The sequence below is a fragment of the Austrofundulus limnaeus genome, unplaced genomic scaffold (assembly GCF_001266775.1).
Source record: "Austrofundulus limnaeus strain Quisiro unplaced genomic scaffold, Austrofundulus_limnaeus-1.0 Scaffold1139, whole genome shotgun sequence".
Lineage (NCBI taxonomy): Eukaryota > Metazoa > Chordata > Actinopteri > Cyprinodontiformes > Rivulidae > Austrofundulus > Austrofundulus limnaeus.
The window spans coordinates 15289-32566 of record NW_013953541.1 but is presented as its reverse complement, the minus strand read 5'-3'; the positions used below and the strand labels follow the sequence as shown (position 1 = coordinate 32566).

The 17278-nt window shown below is 36.9% G+C and overlaps 1 protein-coding gene across 1 annotated transcript; it reads right to left on the bottom strand.

Annotated features, from left to right (window-relative positions):
- Window positions 1-3879: 3879 nt before the first annotated feature.
- Window positions 3880-17271, bottom strand: mst1 (macrophage stimulating 1). Its single transcript, XM_014030906.1, has 18 exons — window positions 16968-17271; window positions 16430-16574; window positions 15676-15791; window positions 15482-15596; window positions 13642-13778; window positions 13080-13200; window positions 12867-12985; window positions 9146-9314; window positions 8730-8860; window positions 8365-8467; window positions 7956-8092; window positions 7823-7855; window positions 7617-7731; window positions 7452-7529; window positions 6046-6192; window positions 5856-5962; window positions 5427-5566; window positions 3880-4306 (listed from the first exon to the last, which is right to left on the bottom strand). Exons 1-18 carry the CDS (start codon window positions 17014-17016, stop codon window positions 4145-4147), a joined length of 2124 nt encoding a protein of 707 aa, XP_013886360.1. The 5' UTR covers window positions 17017-17271; the 3' UTR covers window positions 3880-4144.
- Between the last annotated feature and the right edge of the window lie 7 nt (window positions 17272-17278).

Genomic DNA, 17278 nt, shown 5'->3' with positions numbered 1-17278 from the left:
TATATATATATATATACACACACACAACCACAATTAAATTCACTAGAGGGACATTTCACATGGACAGTATTTATTTCTTACAATAAGCTGGAATGAAAAAAAGCAAAAATGAAATAAAAGCAGTAACTTTCTTCTTCTTGCCTTTTTAAAAAAACAAGGAGTAGAAAGTACAGATAACTGCACTCTAAAAATGAAATGTTGGATTTACTTAACCATGTTATGTGACCCCGCCGTTCCACTTAACTGAGTTGAGTAAATTCAAAGCAACATACTCATGTTCTTTGGTTAAAAAACTGGTATATTGCTTTGAATTTACTCAACTCAGTTAAGTGGAACCAGGTCACATAACATGGTTAAGTAAATCCAACATTTCATTTTTTACAGTGTGTATGAAAATGTAAGAAGAAGAAGTGAAAAGTAGGCTGAAAAATAATTACTCAAATGAAGTGCAGATACCCAAAAATTCTACTTAAGTACAGTAAAGAAGTATTTGTACTTAGTTACTTTACAACTCTGGTTAATGAGCCAGAAAACAACACAATAACCACCTAATTAACAACTAAAGTATGTTTTAAAATTAGTTTATGAATGCTATTTTTGTAGTTTAAACAAATATGTGTTTAGGATATATTATTATATAAAAAAGACAGAACTGATTAATTTCTTGACAAGGATAGGGCTAGTATACAGATACTTGTCCCATTCATTGAATAATTTGGGGATTTTTTCCTTCAGTTAGTCATTCAAGATAAAACACAGGATAAAGACTTTAGACAAATAAAATGTTTTAAGTGCAACAAAATAAAACAATTTAACAGTAAAAAAACAATTCCCCTATTACCTTCTACTACACTCAATTGTTTAAGAAAAAGTCACCAGTGCAAAATAAAAAAGCAGCAACAATGCAGCAAAAATATAAATTTAACAATGTCAACACAACAAAAATGAACCTCCACATGAAGAAATTTCTTCTGTTTATTAAATGCATTATAAAGTCAGTAGTGCAGATAAAGTGTGAAGAAAAGAATCAGTCTCATCACTATTGATATGCCCACGCCTAATAAACAGTTAACCAACATTGTTGCAGTTTATTTGTATTGTTTATAAACACACAACATTGTTATATGCATGAAAGCATTTTGCACATCTGTAGATACAAAGTTTGTCTTAAAGTGAGCTGAGCTACAAGCAAAAGTTTATCTGAACAAATTAATTTTTTTTTTTTTTTTTTTTGCAACCTACCCCAGTAGTGGGGTAGGTTGTAAAAGAGGAACACTGTATTTGACATCAACTCACAAGATCTGTGCTAATCTTGCAGAGGTTTGAATCGGTGCCAGTTGTAGTAAACAAATGTGTACTTTGTCTAAAAGGTTGAAAACACTACTCAGTGAGATACAGGTGCTGAAGACTCCCTCACAACACTTCATCTGGCCATTGTGTTTAGTGTTATAAGTATTTTTAGAAATGCTTAATGCTTTGTGTGTACATAATGATAAAAACATTAAAAAATGTAATTTTAAATGTAAAGTGGTACCAAAAATATGTCTTGTCATTTTGCATATTAAGTTCTTATTTTTAAAATTGTTTTCAGGTAATTCAGGGGTTTCTTGTAGGTTTATTTTCTTTGCTTTGCTCATTTTTATGCAACCTTTTTTTGTGTTTACATAAACTGAAAAATTGACACGAAAAGGTTTGAATCCCAGTGAACACACATTGCAAGGGGGCGTCTGATGCTGAACCTCTCATGAAGTCATGTCAGGTGAGCGTTCCTGGCATGACACCAGAATATAAAGCTTTAGGTTACAAAGGTAAAGCAGTTCGAGCATGTTTTTTTTTTCTCTCTCTCTGCAATGCAACTCAAAAACGCTCTGAGAAAGCACAATATTACACAGTACAAGAGCACAAAGAAAGTGTTTAATTTATTAAAACTGCATGTTTTTTCAGGTCATCACAAGCGGCACAAAACAGATTAACAAAGAAAACATTTGCATATTTTTGCAGCAACATTTATCAAACTTTAGTCAGCTTTCCCAGAAGTTTCGGCAAGTGATACAGAGAGCTGCAGTCATATATGAATTTGAATCAGTCATCTTTTATTAGTATTACTCACTGAAAGTGAAGAGAATAACTGTCGATCTTTTACTTTCATATGTTTTGTTTCAGCAAAAAAAAAAAAAAAAGGTTTGAATAAACAAGTTAAATATTGGTGTAAAAATCAACAAGAAAAAAAGACAGTGGGGGGAATAAAGGTGGAGAGGCGGGGGAGGGTATTCAGGGGAGAGACATTCTGAGTGTGTGTGTGTGTAGTGTGTGTGTATGAGTGAGTTCAGTGGCCCTCTGCAGGATGAGATTCGGTTGGACTCTGATCTTGAGGTTTATTTAAGCTGAATTCCGTGGGCTCATCAGGACCGGGTTACAAAAATCCTCCTATAGAACAAGAAAGAATGTGCAGCGCATACAGTTCTGCATAAGGCACAAAGGCATGTCTTTAGAGGTGGGGGCAGGCATCAAAAGACAGGCAGAGGAGGGATTTCTCTTTTACTGGCTGGGGGCAAAGAATGTATTTTGGAGCTCCATTCAAAGCCAAGGCGAAGCAGGGGAGGCGCTCAGTTTTGTGGTAATGGGCGCGTTTACAGGGGGGCGGGGGGGGGGGGGGGTGGAATCTTTAAAAACCTCACTGTAAACTTCTGCTGTGGCTGGAGGTCAACTGGCTGCCGTTCTGTTCGCCCGGAGCCAGACGGGCTGTCATTTATTTAATACTTGTTTTTAAACTATTTTCAACTGTCAGGGCAAAGTTTTACTGCGAGCCAAGATGTCTCGCAGCAGGTTAGAAACATTTGGGAGGTTTGTAATAAGCAGAAGGAAATAAATTTAAAAATGTAGCAAATAATCAATGAAAACAGTTTTCATACAGAAAATGCTCTCAGAATTGATGAAATGTAATTTTTTATCTTATATTGCAATTAAAGATATTGATGTTTAATAAATACAAGTAGATAAACACAAGATTACTGTATTTATTCATGTATAATACTAGAAATTTAACCCTAAAAAGCATCCATATAGTGTGTGTGTGTGTGTGTGTGTGGGGGGGGGGGTAGTATTATACACGGGTTATTGATAATTACATTTTTAATGCTTTTTAAGCTCAAAAATGATCGTATCATACTCGAGATATTATACATAAATAAATATGGTAATTTCAATGTGAATTTAAAAACTCTTGTCAACAAATATTCTTTAAAAATGTGACCCATCATATTGAAATGAGGATTAAGTCAAATTAGGTCAAAATGACCTAATTACATTTTTAGATTCTTGGCTTTAAAAGCTACATTTTGATACCTGGATCATTCTGTTATCATAAGTAAATCCATATTTGACTTAATTTGTCTTGTTGGTTACAATAATATATAAAAATTTGGACTGAATCCTAATTTTATGTCACTTTAATGAGAAATCTTTGATGGATTATAAAGAGGAAACCTCGAATTTTATTTGAATATTGAGATTTCCCAGCTGGAAAGAAACAAAACTTTGCTAGCTCAGAGGGAAAATCTCAAAAATTTTAAGGCGTTTTTTTCCTCAAAATCAGTTTTTTGTTGCTACTGCTCAAAAAAGAGCTTCAAAATTTTGTATGATTATATTTCAGACAATTCATTCAAATTATACATTGATAAGGCATTTATTCATTATATTTTGACAAAATCCAATTTTTGTTAACATTTTAATCAAAACACTATATTTGCCTATTTCTCCATGTACCACTTTTAGACTTATAACCCTTGTTTCGATGTGATGGGTCACATATATTTTTAAATTTCAAAAAGAATCTGCACATATCACTATACCTATATTTTTACATTAAAATTCATTCACAATAAAAATAGTATAAACAAATCAGTACTTCACATAAGGTATCTATTCTAATAATTAGTTTGATTTTCCTCCAAATTTAACTCCAAATAAAATGACTTTAAAGCAAAAATAAAAGAGAAAAACTTTGTGCATTTTTACAGAACTTAAAAGGCAAAATTTGACTGACAGTAAAACTCCAGGGGTTTAACTCATGTAATAAACTGAAATGTATATTTAACAGTTTTAAAAGTCACGTCTGATGGGTTTCATCAGGACTGTGTTGCCTCTATGCCATCTCCATGACCTTCTTGATCCAGTCCACGTACACAGAGACACGGATGAAAATGTTGGGCTGACCCGGGTGTCCGCAGCGCCTCATGGGGATGATCACACCCTCCAGTACCCAGCAGTCCCCGTTCCGGCACGCCAGAGGGCCGCCGTAGTCTCTCTGCAGACACACAGCAACAACACTCCGGAGTCATTATTTGTCTCTGTTATGACTGCCTGTCACTGCCGAAGTTGGAAACATCTTGCAGTCACATCTCACCCAGTTCACTTACATGTACACTGTCCATCTGGTGAAAGTGGTTGATTTACAGGAACTTATAAATATTTCTGTGTTCTTTGGTGAAGGGACTTAAATCCCTTTTTTTTTTTTTTTTTTTTTGTATTTGAGGCATTAATTTACAACACTTCATTTGTGTTATTCTTTTGTCGTTAATGAAACAGTTTCACATTTTGAAATAAACGCTTGTTCACTTTTGACAGAGTTTCTATCATTCGGTTAATTTAGCTTTTAACACAAACAGTACAAGAAATGATCCTCAACTAGAGTGGCTTTATTTATAAAACTCACAACTTTATACGTTCATGTGAAGCTAAATGAATTGATTGTTTTCATGAAATTTATAGTAAAGCTTCTTCTGTTCCATAAATATGTCTAAATCCCTGTATAAACATTAAATGGTTTGGATCTTTTAAACTAAGAACAGTTAATATCTTACCTGCTACAGATAGCTGTGCAGATTTTCTCAATCTGGAAATGGAGCTTCATTCTGACTGAAATTACAAGCTAATGGCTAGTTTTAGTGAAGTCAAGACTGAAGTGGATGGCTGCTTAAAAAACACTTGAAAATGTTATAGTAGTTTTTGCAAATTCTATTCTGTAAACTTTGACATACTTGTCATTTTTGCATTATTTTGGCAGAAATATTATGATACGCCTGCAGGAAGTGCCATTAACTCCTGCAAATAATCACAAAATTCAATGCAAATAAAACTTCCTTTATATCTCCATTGTCCATGTCCTTCTCTTCCTCATCTGCCCGTTCCTCTTCCTTTTCGTCAAAATTCTGCCACACTCAGACGAACCATTACCTTATCAACCTGATCAGAATAAAACTCTAGTTTTCCAAATGGGAGAAGTTCAGAGAGCTGTCTACGACAAGACATTAAATCTTTAAGATGTTTCTACAAAATCCCACTTCAAAATATGTGAACTATCACAAACACATTACTAAGTAACAACCAAATCCCTTCAAGTCATATGCACATCATGTAAAACCTACCTCACAGGCTCCCACTCCACCTTGGAAAGAGTTAGTYCACATCTCGTTTTCACGAACACGACCCCTGAAGTACTTGTTGCATTCCTTGTTGCTTATAACTGGTACTTGTGCCACGTTGAGGACAGTCTCATCTCCAGTTCCTTCAAAGACATTGACAAGGAGGTGACTGCAAATTACTTAGTGCTTAGAAATTCAAAGAAACAAAAAAAAAAAAAAAGGAGGGGAGGCAAGGCAGACAGATGCTGATTGTGGAAATAGCATTGCCATCTGTTGCTAAATAGTCCGAATAACTCCCCCGTTTACATGCAACGTTACTTCAAGGACAGAAATGAGATGTCTGCTTTGAATAAAGCATTTATTTTCATTTATCTTTTATTTTATTGAAGCTGAAAGCAATGCTGCATCTCCTTTCTAAAGGATCAGCCGTACCCTTTGTTTCACCCCATCCTGCGATTTCACATTCGGTCGCCTCGGGCACTATGTAGCGCTCAGGAGGGAGACAGATCTGAGAGACGCGCTCATTGAACTGGGCAGGACTGGAGACAGACAGAAAACACAGGGGAAAAAAAATCGCAGCTGTAGAGCGGATGTTGTGCGGCCGTGTATTCAGGTGACTTACTATTCCAGTTGCAGCATGACCAGCTGAGACTCAGACGGTCCACACACAATCTTGGTGAGGGGGATGGTTTGCATGCCGGGCTCCCCTTCTTGTGGGTCGCGAAAGAGGGTTCCCATCATGGCAGTGTACCCGGGCAGGTCCACGTAGCTGCGAAAACCAGGAAATGCGAAGATATGAATGTTAGCCAGTGATGAAAAAAAAAAAAAACTCGAGTCTGCAAACAGTCAGGCTGTTAAATTACGTCCCGAGCATTCAGATTGCAAAGAAATAGCACCATATAGTGAAAACTGCCTCACTTAGACCACCTTCGGAGGTGGTCTGAACCTCTTTCATCTCCACCGGTTTGGTAGTCTGACCACGGGAATACTCTGAAGATAAACAGTTTATCAGCATCCTTCCTAATAAAACTGTCTGTTCTGCAGAGGTCAATAAAGTACTTGGAAAAATAACTCAGTAAAAGTAAAATTACATGAACAGAAAATGACTTTGGTAAAAATTAATTTCACTAATGAGAAAACTACTCAATTAAAAGTCATAAAATTCATAAAAATTGGGAAAGTAAAAGTACTTTTACATACTCTCTAAGAAATAAACTGTTGAATTTACTGAACCAAACTGGTTCCACTAAGCCAGGTTGAGTAAATTGAGCAATATACAGTATGTATAGTGTTTGCTCACTTTACTCAGCTAGGCTTAATGGAGCCGGTTGACATGACTTTGTTGAGTAAATTCACCATTTAATTTTTAGAGTTCATATCTTCTTTCCTGATGAGTTTGAACATGTTTAATTTTGTAACAAGTAACTAGGGGTTACATTTTAAAAGTAAAGAAGTAAAAGTATAATTTTTAGCATTAAAATGTAACAAAATAAAAGTAAAAAGTAGCTATTTAAAAATAATTGGCAAAATTACAAATTCTCAAAAAACTACTTAAGTATTGTAATGAAGTAAAAGTACTTAGTTACTATAAACCTCTGCTGTTTTGTCAGAATTGCATTTATCAGAGTGCATTACCGTGGTGTTCTCTTCAGTTTGCTTGTTCTGATCATTTCAGAGCTGATTGGATTATTACAGAAACATCATCAGACCTCCTAACATCGTTTTAATTGTTCTGAAGGCTCACTGTGTGACATGACTGTACGTATATCTGCATACAGAGGAGGTAACAGACATCTGATTGCAAAAATGTCTTGAGGTATGCATTTAAATGGGCAGTCAGAGCCGATCAAATCATTTGTCTGTTGCATTATCAAAAATATTTTCTGAATAAATGGAAAAATTGATTGAAACTTGCAAAAAGTAATTGTTGGACCCCAAAAAAATCACAAAAATGTGTTAATGTCTGTTAGCGTTCACTGTGCGGTACTTTGGAAATCTAAAATCTGAGTGCCTGTTTAAATGAACTACCAGGAGGAGAAACACTGCTTGGTGCTGATCACCCATCGAGGATTCACCAGAGAACCTCCACAGAAGTGGTTTCCTTTCCTGCGCACAGAGAGGTCGGGGGTTATTCACAGTACAGCGGAGTGTTTTGACAGTCCGTCACCAAACGCCATCAGCTGCCAGCCTGACCTGTCTCTGAGGCTCACGGTCCACGGCGAGTTCCCAGGAACACCATTCACGATGCGCAGCCGAGTGGCCGGGAAGCGGTTGTCCCTCTTTCCACACTCACTGAACTCCACTGGCTCTGTGTTTACAAAAGGAGATGACATATCGGAGCTAAAGCTGAGTCCGGAGGCGCGTGGACGTTTAAGCTCCGTGTTTGTTCACGAACTGACCTACGGTTTCTGTCAGGGGCAACGTCTCTCCAGCTGTTTGAAAACAACGACAAATAAGTCAGAATACAGGATCTTCCATTAAACTGTTACGTTCATTTAAGAGGATAACTGTTGACAAAACAGGAACATTTACCACACTTTTTTATGGCACAATAGTCAAACTCAGTTTTGGGGTCAGTGGTGTAGCACCAGGGTCCATGCTGGTCCCCATCTGGGTTGCGACAATAATTCTCTGTCAGATTGGCTTCAGGGTGTGTCCGTGGGTTTATCCTGCAAATACAAATAAATAAAATCTGAAGCCACAAGTCTGGTTGTCAAATAGTTGCCTTTAAAAAGGACATGTCACGGTTTAAATTCTTTTCATATTTAAATCCTTCAGCTAGGGTCTATATAAAATGGAACTGCAATGTGTTGGTCTGAATTCCTCCTTATCGTAACTCCACAAGCCCCTCTTTCACCCCTGTTCTGAGGCGTTACTCAGATCAACTCGTTCTGAGACTGTCTCAAATGCAAGCGTTGAGTTCGTCAAGATTAAACATTACTTGGTCTGGTGAGGCGTGTTGACATTCCATTTTTGGCAGGTGACTCCTTTACGGGTTTTGCGGACGGCACCTTTGTAGTTTTTTCCATTTTCCTGGTAGCAATCTGAAAATACAAAACAAATTACCAGTTTTTTTTTTTTTTTTTGAAATGGCAAAGTGGAAATTATACAAGAATCATTAACAGAAGTTTGAGGTAATCCAGTATGGTAAAACTGATAGATGAAGTATTTTAATAACATACAAATGAAAACACACACACACGGGCATTATTATTTGCCTGTACTTCCTGTTATTATTTATGCAATCTTTGTGTATTTTCTAGGTAAACATTAACATTGTAATCCTATCAGGATTCCAAATCTCACCTTCTGCTTCTATGTCATCTGCACAGCGTTTGATGTGCAAACAGAGAGCAGTTCTCATCTCCGGCACTGAAGTGAAACACCACGGAGCCTCCGATCCATCCGGGTTACGGCAGTAGTTCTCTTCTAGACCCCTGGATGTGATGATGTGCAGCTCAGAGTGAGAATAATGACTATAATCTGTTTGGATGGCTCAGAAATGAAGAGATTACTCTGTATCAGAGGCTAATTTCACTGATAGAAAGACTTCTAATCAGTGATGTCGTGAGGAATGATAGCTATGTCACGTGTAAGCTTCATATTTAATTCACATCTATATGCCGTTGCTGATCATCTATCATCTTCTGTCAAGTGTCAGTTTCATCAGAAATAAGCTGAGGTTTTTCAAACAAAGTGATAAAAGGGTAAAAAGTGCTCACTTGCACTCGTATGTGTTTGGGATGAAGGGATGCTGATGAGGCGACTGTGCGTCCCACCGCTGGCAGGGGATCCCTGACGTCGTCTCGTTAACCTTCCCGCGGTAATCCTCCCCACGACCACGGAAACAGTTCGTGGTGAAGCTGGACTTCTTCTCCACCTGAACTTGAGCTGTAGAAAAGCAATGGGTTGAACAGTACAGGTGTGAAAACAGAAATGATCATCTTATTCCTGRCGGATTTATGGGAGAAAATAAAATGAACTGAGCAACAGTGTTTAAATACAAGAAGCATTTCTAATTTTCTGAAAGAAACCATTTGATGTCACATTAAATAAAATGACCCYGTGTTGTTCAAAATAGCTCACATGGATGCAAAACAATTGTGAAGCTACAACAGCAAAAATGTAATTAAACGATTAACTAAAACTATTCAAATAAAACCACATGTGTAGTAATTAGGTATYTTTACTTTGTTACAGTGCTTAATATTTTCAAAGATTTTTTATTCTAATTTCAGTTTTATTTTGTTACGCTCAAACCATAAAAATACCTTTACTTTTTTACTCTAAAGTTTAACACCTAGTTACAAATTTAAACATGATCAAACTCATGATGAAAMGAGTCCTTTCTGCACTCTAAAAATGAAATGTTGAATTTGAATTGAATCGTTTGAATTGCTGGATGCTGTGTTGAGGACTGCAGATGTAAACTAGCCGTAGGCTAAATCTGGTGCAATGCATCAAATGTTTTTATGTTTATGTTTTAATTGCACATTGTCCTTATAAATAAAATTRATTCATTCAATTTACTTCACCAAGTTAAGTCAACTAGTTTCACTAAATAGAGTAAAAACAATTTACTCAGCTCAGTTTAGTAGAACCCGTTTGGTTAAGTAAATTCAASACTTCTTTACTTTTACTTTCTGGATTATTGTGAGCAGTTTCATCACTTTTACTTAAATACTTTTATCAGTGAAATTCATTTTTGCCTGTCATTTTCTGTTGAGGTATTTTTTACTTTTACTTCGTCATTTCTTTTTCTGAATAAAACCTAGGGGCCGGTTTCGCACTCAGGGCTTAAATAAAACCAGGACTAAACTAATCTGGTCTAACTTAATCCACACTAATCCAACTGCTTTCTGAGTCGTTTAACTTCAGATTAACTAGGTCCAGACTACAGTCTCTGATTGAGGTAATCAAGGATTAGACAGATCATGTGTTGGAAACTGGGTTAGATTAACAATCTGCACATGGTGCAAAGGTGAGGTTGCTCTGAAAACCTGCGGTGAAACTTTCCTGTTGTACATTTTAGCAGTCTGTGTGTGTGGAACAGAAGTTTGACTTCTGACTAAACATGGATAAAGAAAAAAAGAAAGTGTTCAAAAAAACTTCAGTGAAAGTGAGAAGATACTTTTGAAGAAAATTATTTCTAAACATCCCATAATTGAGGACAAACATCATGATTCAACCACAGAAATAAAAAATGAAACACATGGACTGCAGTTGGGAATAAATATAACTCAAATGAAAAAGTTAACAGGACCCTCCAACAAATTTAGGTACGATTTAATTATATTATTTACAGTACACAGATTATTTTAATTACTCACAATAAAATGGATGTTTGCTCATGTGAGGCCATACATTGCAACATCAAAACACAGCTGAAGAAAACAGTAGCCATTGCTCATATGGAGCATTTCAGTACAGGTGGGGGACCACCAGTTAGACCACAGAGCAATGACCTGGGGGATGTGTTGACTGGATGACTGAAAATCAACAACCATTTGCCAGATTATCATCTGGACAGTTCAGGTGGGGAAACTCTTCAACACTTTTTGTTACAATGTGTATGTCTGTGTGTATTTCTTGTTCTGTTTAGGTAAGCTAGTACCATTTATGACACTATGTATAAAAATGAAAAATACTATTAATTTTATGTCTTGTATTGTAATTCTCTGTAGAAAAAGATGACCAAAGCTTGAATCAGATGTGGGAGGAGCCAGAACAGAGTCAGAAAAATTCGACCTCTGCACGGGTGGCAGCAGGCAGTATCTTCATCCCAGGCAGCACAGCAAGAGGGAAAAGGCTGACTATTCATGAAAAACTTGCTATAGAGTTTCATGAGCACAAATTGCAAATTGCAYTCTAAAAGAAGAACATGAACTGAAGATGAAAGTCCTTCAAGTGGAGTTGTCAGTCAAAGAGATTGAGAGAGACGTGAAGCAGCAGCAACACTTCTGTTGTTTTCTAACCATGACTCTGTTGACCCTGTGTCATCATGAAATAAAAATATTCCATTACAATCATGATTCAACCTAAATTTATTCAAGAATAAACCAGATTTTCTCCTCTTAACCATTTGCAAAAAGATAAATGTAGTCAAACAAAATCAAACTGATAACTTGTGGATCACTCAGCTGTTTCCAGCTTCTTMATCTTCATAAAAGGTGTTGCACAGCAAAGCTGTTTCTATAAGCAMGTCCAGTTTMATCAATGGCTGAAACAAACTAATTATTTCAGCTGCAGTGTTTTTGTACAAACAAAAACAGTCACAGAAATCTTGATCATCAAATTCAGTCAGCGGGTTGCTTCTGTCTCAGAGAAATCTCCTTTCTGGTTTTGCAGTGGTCTTCCAGCATCACTGATGTAGAGTATGGTCAAGATAATCCATTTTGCCCATCCGCAGTGAAGCATACAGCCTTAAATCTGATGTTAAACCTGCCTCTGGCCTGGTTTAATTTGAGTCCTCATTTAGACCTGGATTAGCTCTAGTCTTCCTCTAAGAAAGAAGATTATTTAATTCAAGACTAGGACAAGTCTGGGACTACTGTWATCCATAACTAAGAAAGCTGTTTCGATAAATCCTGGTTTAAAATGTGATTTAATCTAGGACGAGGCTTAATCCCTGTATGGGAAACCAGCTCAAGTTGTTTAATAAATTTATCTCACCACAAGATGGCAGTACGTTATAACCTTTATATTGTCTTTATCAACTTTGATCTGACTGGGAAAACCCAAAGTYATACAGTTTGGGAAAGTCCCATCTGTCCGTCATATTACCATTTCTTTAAATGTTAAATAAAAATTTCTTCATTTTAAAACAGGCATTAAATTGTGTTAACACATGTATTATTCAGGGCACATGGTGTGTTTGTAAAATAAAGAAAACCATTTTACTATAAAAACTAAATTCAAACTGAACCAAAATGCGTAAAACAGAGCAGGCTGAAGGGATTTGTTTTAATTAACCTTCAACGAACCTGAAACCCCACAGAGAAAAGTCAAAGTCTGTGAAACAAACAATTTCCCAGCATTCATTCTTAAACCAGGCAGAATGACTTTGTGCCAGGTCTGAAATGTTCTGGGAGGGAATGTGCACAAACACTCGATGGGTGACATTTCTAGATTTAACAAACCAATGCCACGGTTTCTCAGCGAGCTGCAGGAATCAGCTAATTGACCCCCCCACCCCCACCCCGTTCTGCCAGAGGAAGAAAATAACAAAACATAACCAAGCAAAAAGTCCCAAAACTCACATCTATGTGGTACAACTAATTAATGGAAATAATTCTTAAAGTAATTAATTGTTTTGAGCAAAAAACACATGATGTCTAAATTTTCTATTGCCCCATCACTCACCAGCCATCAGTTTAAAAAAAGTGAAAATTCAAACTTTTTTTAAAATTATGGTTTAGTTAAATAAAAGTGTTTTGTTCTTACTGCATTTGCTGATGTCACAGTTCTCCCTCTCCACCTCAGGATCTGTCGTGTAACACCAGGGTACCGGAGAGGCGTCGGGGTTACGACAGTAGTTATCATCTAAACTTTTATCAGGATACCTGAAAAACACAACATGTGTTCATTTCTTCTTGGCCACAATGTTCATGGTAAATTAGGCACAGCAGAGGTAATGCAAAAAAAACAAGGTTTTACTTTTCAGGTTGGTAGATGTGTTGATGAGGCTGCTGCTGGTCCCATCTCTGACACTCTTTGCCGTTCACGGTGTGATCAACCTGCCCTCGGTAGTCCTCGCCATTGCATGTGATGCACACATCTGCAACCAAACACAAAGTGAGCCATGGTTGGGTGTGAGCAGACAAAAAAGAAAAAAAAAAAAACAGCACAAATATTTATTTCCCAAGCTCTGTCATTTCCAAGAATGTTTCTTAAAAAGAAACTGTCACCATGATGCTAATTGTAGAGGAGGTAAAGTCGTTCACAAATTGGTAAATATCAGCATTTACTTGTAGGATCACAGCGGGCGGCAGGACAGACAGCCCATGTGCAGCGTCACAAACAAATCAGCAAGAAAATTAATGTTTTAAATTTAAAGTTTCTGCTCCAACTGCATCTATGTGTTTCTTCTGCTACAATTAAAACAAATGCTTTCCAGTTTCCTCTTGTAAATAATCAACTTTCCAGTTTGTGTGTATTTCTAAACTGTCATTGACTGGAACACTTCAGGATCCATGCTCCCCATCACAGAMATTTATACCATCTTTGCACTGGGGGATGTTGCAGCTCTCATAGCGTCGCTCGTGGTCGACGGTGTAGCACCACGGACCGATCCGATCCCCGTCTGGGTTCCTGCAGTAGTTCAGCTCTAAACCGTTAGTCGCTGAGGGAGTCCACCTGAAACAAAGCAGGTTTTAGCTGAGTGGACAGACATTACCTTATAACAGATTGTTTTTCTATTACAGTTGCAACATACAGTAGATCATCTGATAAATGCTCTGCTTTGGACACATGTTGGCTTAGGAGCACAGAAAACTCTCTATTTTCATGGTTTATCATGTAGGGATTTTTGGCAAATTGATTATTGTATTTGTTCACAACACAGGGCTTAAGTAATTACTTAATTACATCGTTCTTTAGAATGTACATCACATTGGAAAATCCACACAAACTTAGTTTTACTTGTGAGAAGACCTTAGCTTTTAGCTTGTTCAAGTTCCTTTTTTAGTTCATTGACAAAGTTTTTATTTGAAAAATAAAAGCTGACCTCCAGGCAGGCAAACCACTGTATTGACTACATAACAAAAATGTTTTGTTTCAACTAAAAAAGTTGAAACTAACTAAAAATAGCTAAAAAGTAGCAGAAATTTACAAAAACATGAATTGTGCTGAAAAAAGCTCAAAAGAGCTAAAAGTAGCAAAAATCACAAAACGGCTGAAATAAGGCAAAGAAAAAAGCATAAAAAGCTTAAAATAGCATAAAAAAGGCACAAAAGGAGCATAAAAATTTTAATTAGCAGAAGAATGGTAGAAAAGTTCAGAATGATAGCTGAAATTAGCACAAAGATATATACTGTATATGAAGAAGATGAACACAAACAGACAAAACTAGACCAAAATATGAAAGTACAATAAAGATTTATAAACAATTTTAAAAAGTTTTAAGGATGTTGAAGGCAACTCTGGTAATTTACAACGAGAAAAACATGGCCGGATGGTGCTGAACATTCTGATATATAAAGTATTGAAATGGCACAAAGACTGTGGAATGAGTTACATGCAGAAATGAATGAATACACTGCAAAAACTGTCCATCTTACCAAGTTTTAAAATCTTATATCAGCCAAAAAGTATTTTTGATCTCATTTTGAGACTGATTTACTAAACAAGAACTGYTTGTGTAAGAATAATAATCTTGTTTTCAGAATGTGTKAGATTATTTGTCTTGTTAGTCTGGAAATTTGCCTCAAATTAAGTCAAAATTTTCTGCCAATGGAGTAAGAAAATTTTACTTGGTAAGGTTCTTGAAATAAGAAAAATTTGAGCCAAATCAAGTATTTGAAGAATCTTACCAAGTAAAATTTTCTTACTCCATTGGCAGAAAATTTTGACTTAATTTGAATCAAATTTTCAGACTAACAAGACAAATAATCTTACACATCCTGAAAACAAGATGATTATTCTTACACAATCAGTTCTTGTTTAGTAAATCAGTCTCAAAATGAGATCAAAAAGACTTTTTGGCTGATATAAGATTTTAAAACTTGGTTAGGTGGACAGTTTTTGCAGTGTACCTACAGAACAAAAAAGGACTTTATAGTGTGAATGCTTATTAAACATTCACAACAAATAATTTAAGAAAATAGTTTAAGGCAACAACCTCTGAGGCTTTCTGAAGGTCAGAAATTCTTTGTTTTTTAACATTGGATGTTTTTAAATTCCATCTTAGCATGGTGAGCAGTTCATCTGAACATTTTAGTAAAACTTGAGGACAAATCTAACTTTGTAGTTATATTAAGACAGACTTAAAGGCTAATTTGAAGATTCAAGATAACAACAACAACAACAACAACAACAACAACAACAACAACGTGTCCCACCTGTGATCATGAGGAAACTTTGACCACCACTGTTGGCAGCGGAGTCCACTTTTTGTAGTGAAGACCTTCCCTCGGTAATCTTCGCCTTTACCCACAATGCACTGCCTTACGTATACTAAAAGAAAAAGGAACAAAATCAAACTCTGATGTGCAACACAGGTCTCTGTAGTGATGTCAGCTCACATCTGCCTCACCTTTCTTCTCGTAAAGGTCACAGTTGACGTTTCTCTTCACTTCGGCATTGTTTCCGTCTGCCACCCAGGGCAGGTGCTTACAGGTGACAGTCGGACGAGTCTCATAGTTAAAAGCTCTGCAGTGAGAGAACGGATGTGACAAAAACAACTTACAGGAAGACACCGTCTTTTAAAAAAGTTATCAAGGTTTTAGGCGTGGAAATTAAGAACGAAACAGCGTAGATTTTCATCAGGCATTTCAAGAAAACTTTCGTAACATCTTAAGTGTAATTTCCGAGCTAAATTTCATTTTTCACATCTTAAAGTTCACCTGCTAGACACTTAAAAGTGGTCAGGTGTCACTTCTTGCCATTTAAARGTGCCACGGGGAAAATTAGCATCCTAAATGAACACTAGGCAGAGAAGGCCGTGCACGGCTGTGATTTCCACTCTAAGGGCAGTAATTAAGACATTTAAGGTGACAGGAAGCGTTAAAACCAGCCTGGAAGAGGACTGTGTGTGCATCTGAATGAAGTGGGTGGTTTTRCTGCATGAACGACAGCATGCTGAAGGGAAGCTACTGTCTATGCCTCACAGATTGTGGCCATTCATAAAACTGTACAGGACTTATACGAAGATGTTCAAATTTACCTCAAAAATGAAAAAAACATTGCTGTTTGAAGTGAGCCTATGAGCTGTGAGGAGGTAGATTTAATCACATGTGGACAAAGGCTCATGAGAAAGCAGTGGTTTTCCAGGATTTGCAGTGATTTACCTGCAGTCTAGCGACTGTGAACAGTGGGTGGCACAGTCCTCCAGGCTCAAACCGGACAACAGCTGCACCCGAGCAGCGTTCCAGGGGGTCGGGACCAGCTCTCTGCCCTCAGAGCGCTGGAAGTCATTCAGAGGACTCCGGTAGCCTGTACATGTACGACAGAAKCACTCATTTAGTGCTCATAAACTGAACGAGGGGAGGCATCATTTCTCTGTCTCCTCAGTTCTGGTCCAAACAGAGCACGGATCAGCGGTACCACCTGGGACATTTGGGCATGAGCCATTTAACCTTTGGACCAGGAATCTGCTGCTGTGTTGTGATTGTTGAAGACCCGAAAGGGCTTCAAACAGCAGCATAGTTTAAACAGACTTATAGTCTGTAATTCCTTTGAGCAAATTGAAAATTCATGTCCTTTTTATTATTTTATACATATAAATATCTATAATTAAAAATTATAGTCACCCTCATTTATGCTCCTAAGTTAAAGCAAATAAAACATTGTAGTTTAAAACAATTTTAAATTAAATCAGGGTCTCACCAGTGTTCAGTCCCGCAGCCAGAAGAATAAAAAGCAGAATAAATTTCATTGTTTGTTCCAGTGGAAGAAAAGCTTTTTATATAAGAAAACTAACTGAAGTTTGAGTTGAGGGGTGGTCTCTGCTCTGATGGATTTCTTCAACGAGGGGCTCAGATGGTAAATATCTAACAAACTCAGCAGATAAATAAAAAATAATAATACGTTCAGTCAGGATGTTAGAAACCCTCAGTGAAAGTCAGAAAACACGAGGTTCAGAGTAAACCACGACCACCCACAGCTGAACACTGAGCTCCTGATCAAACAGTGCTCTT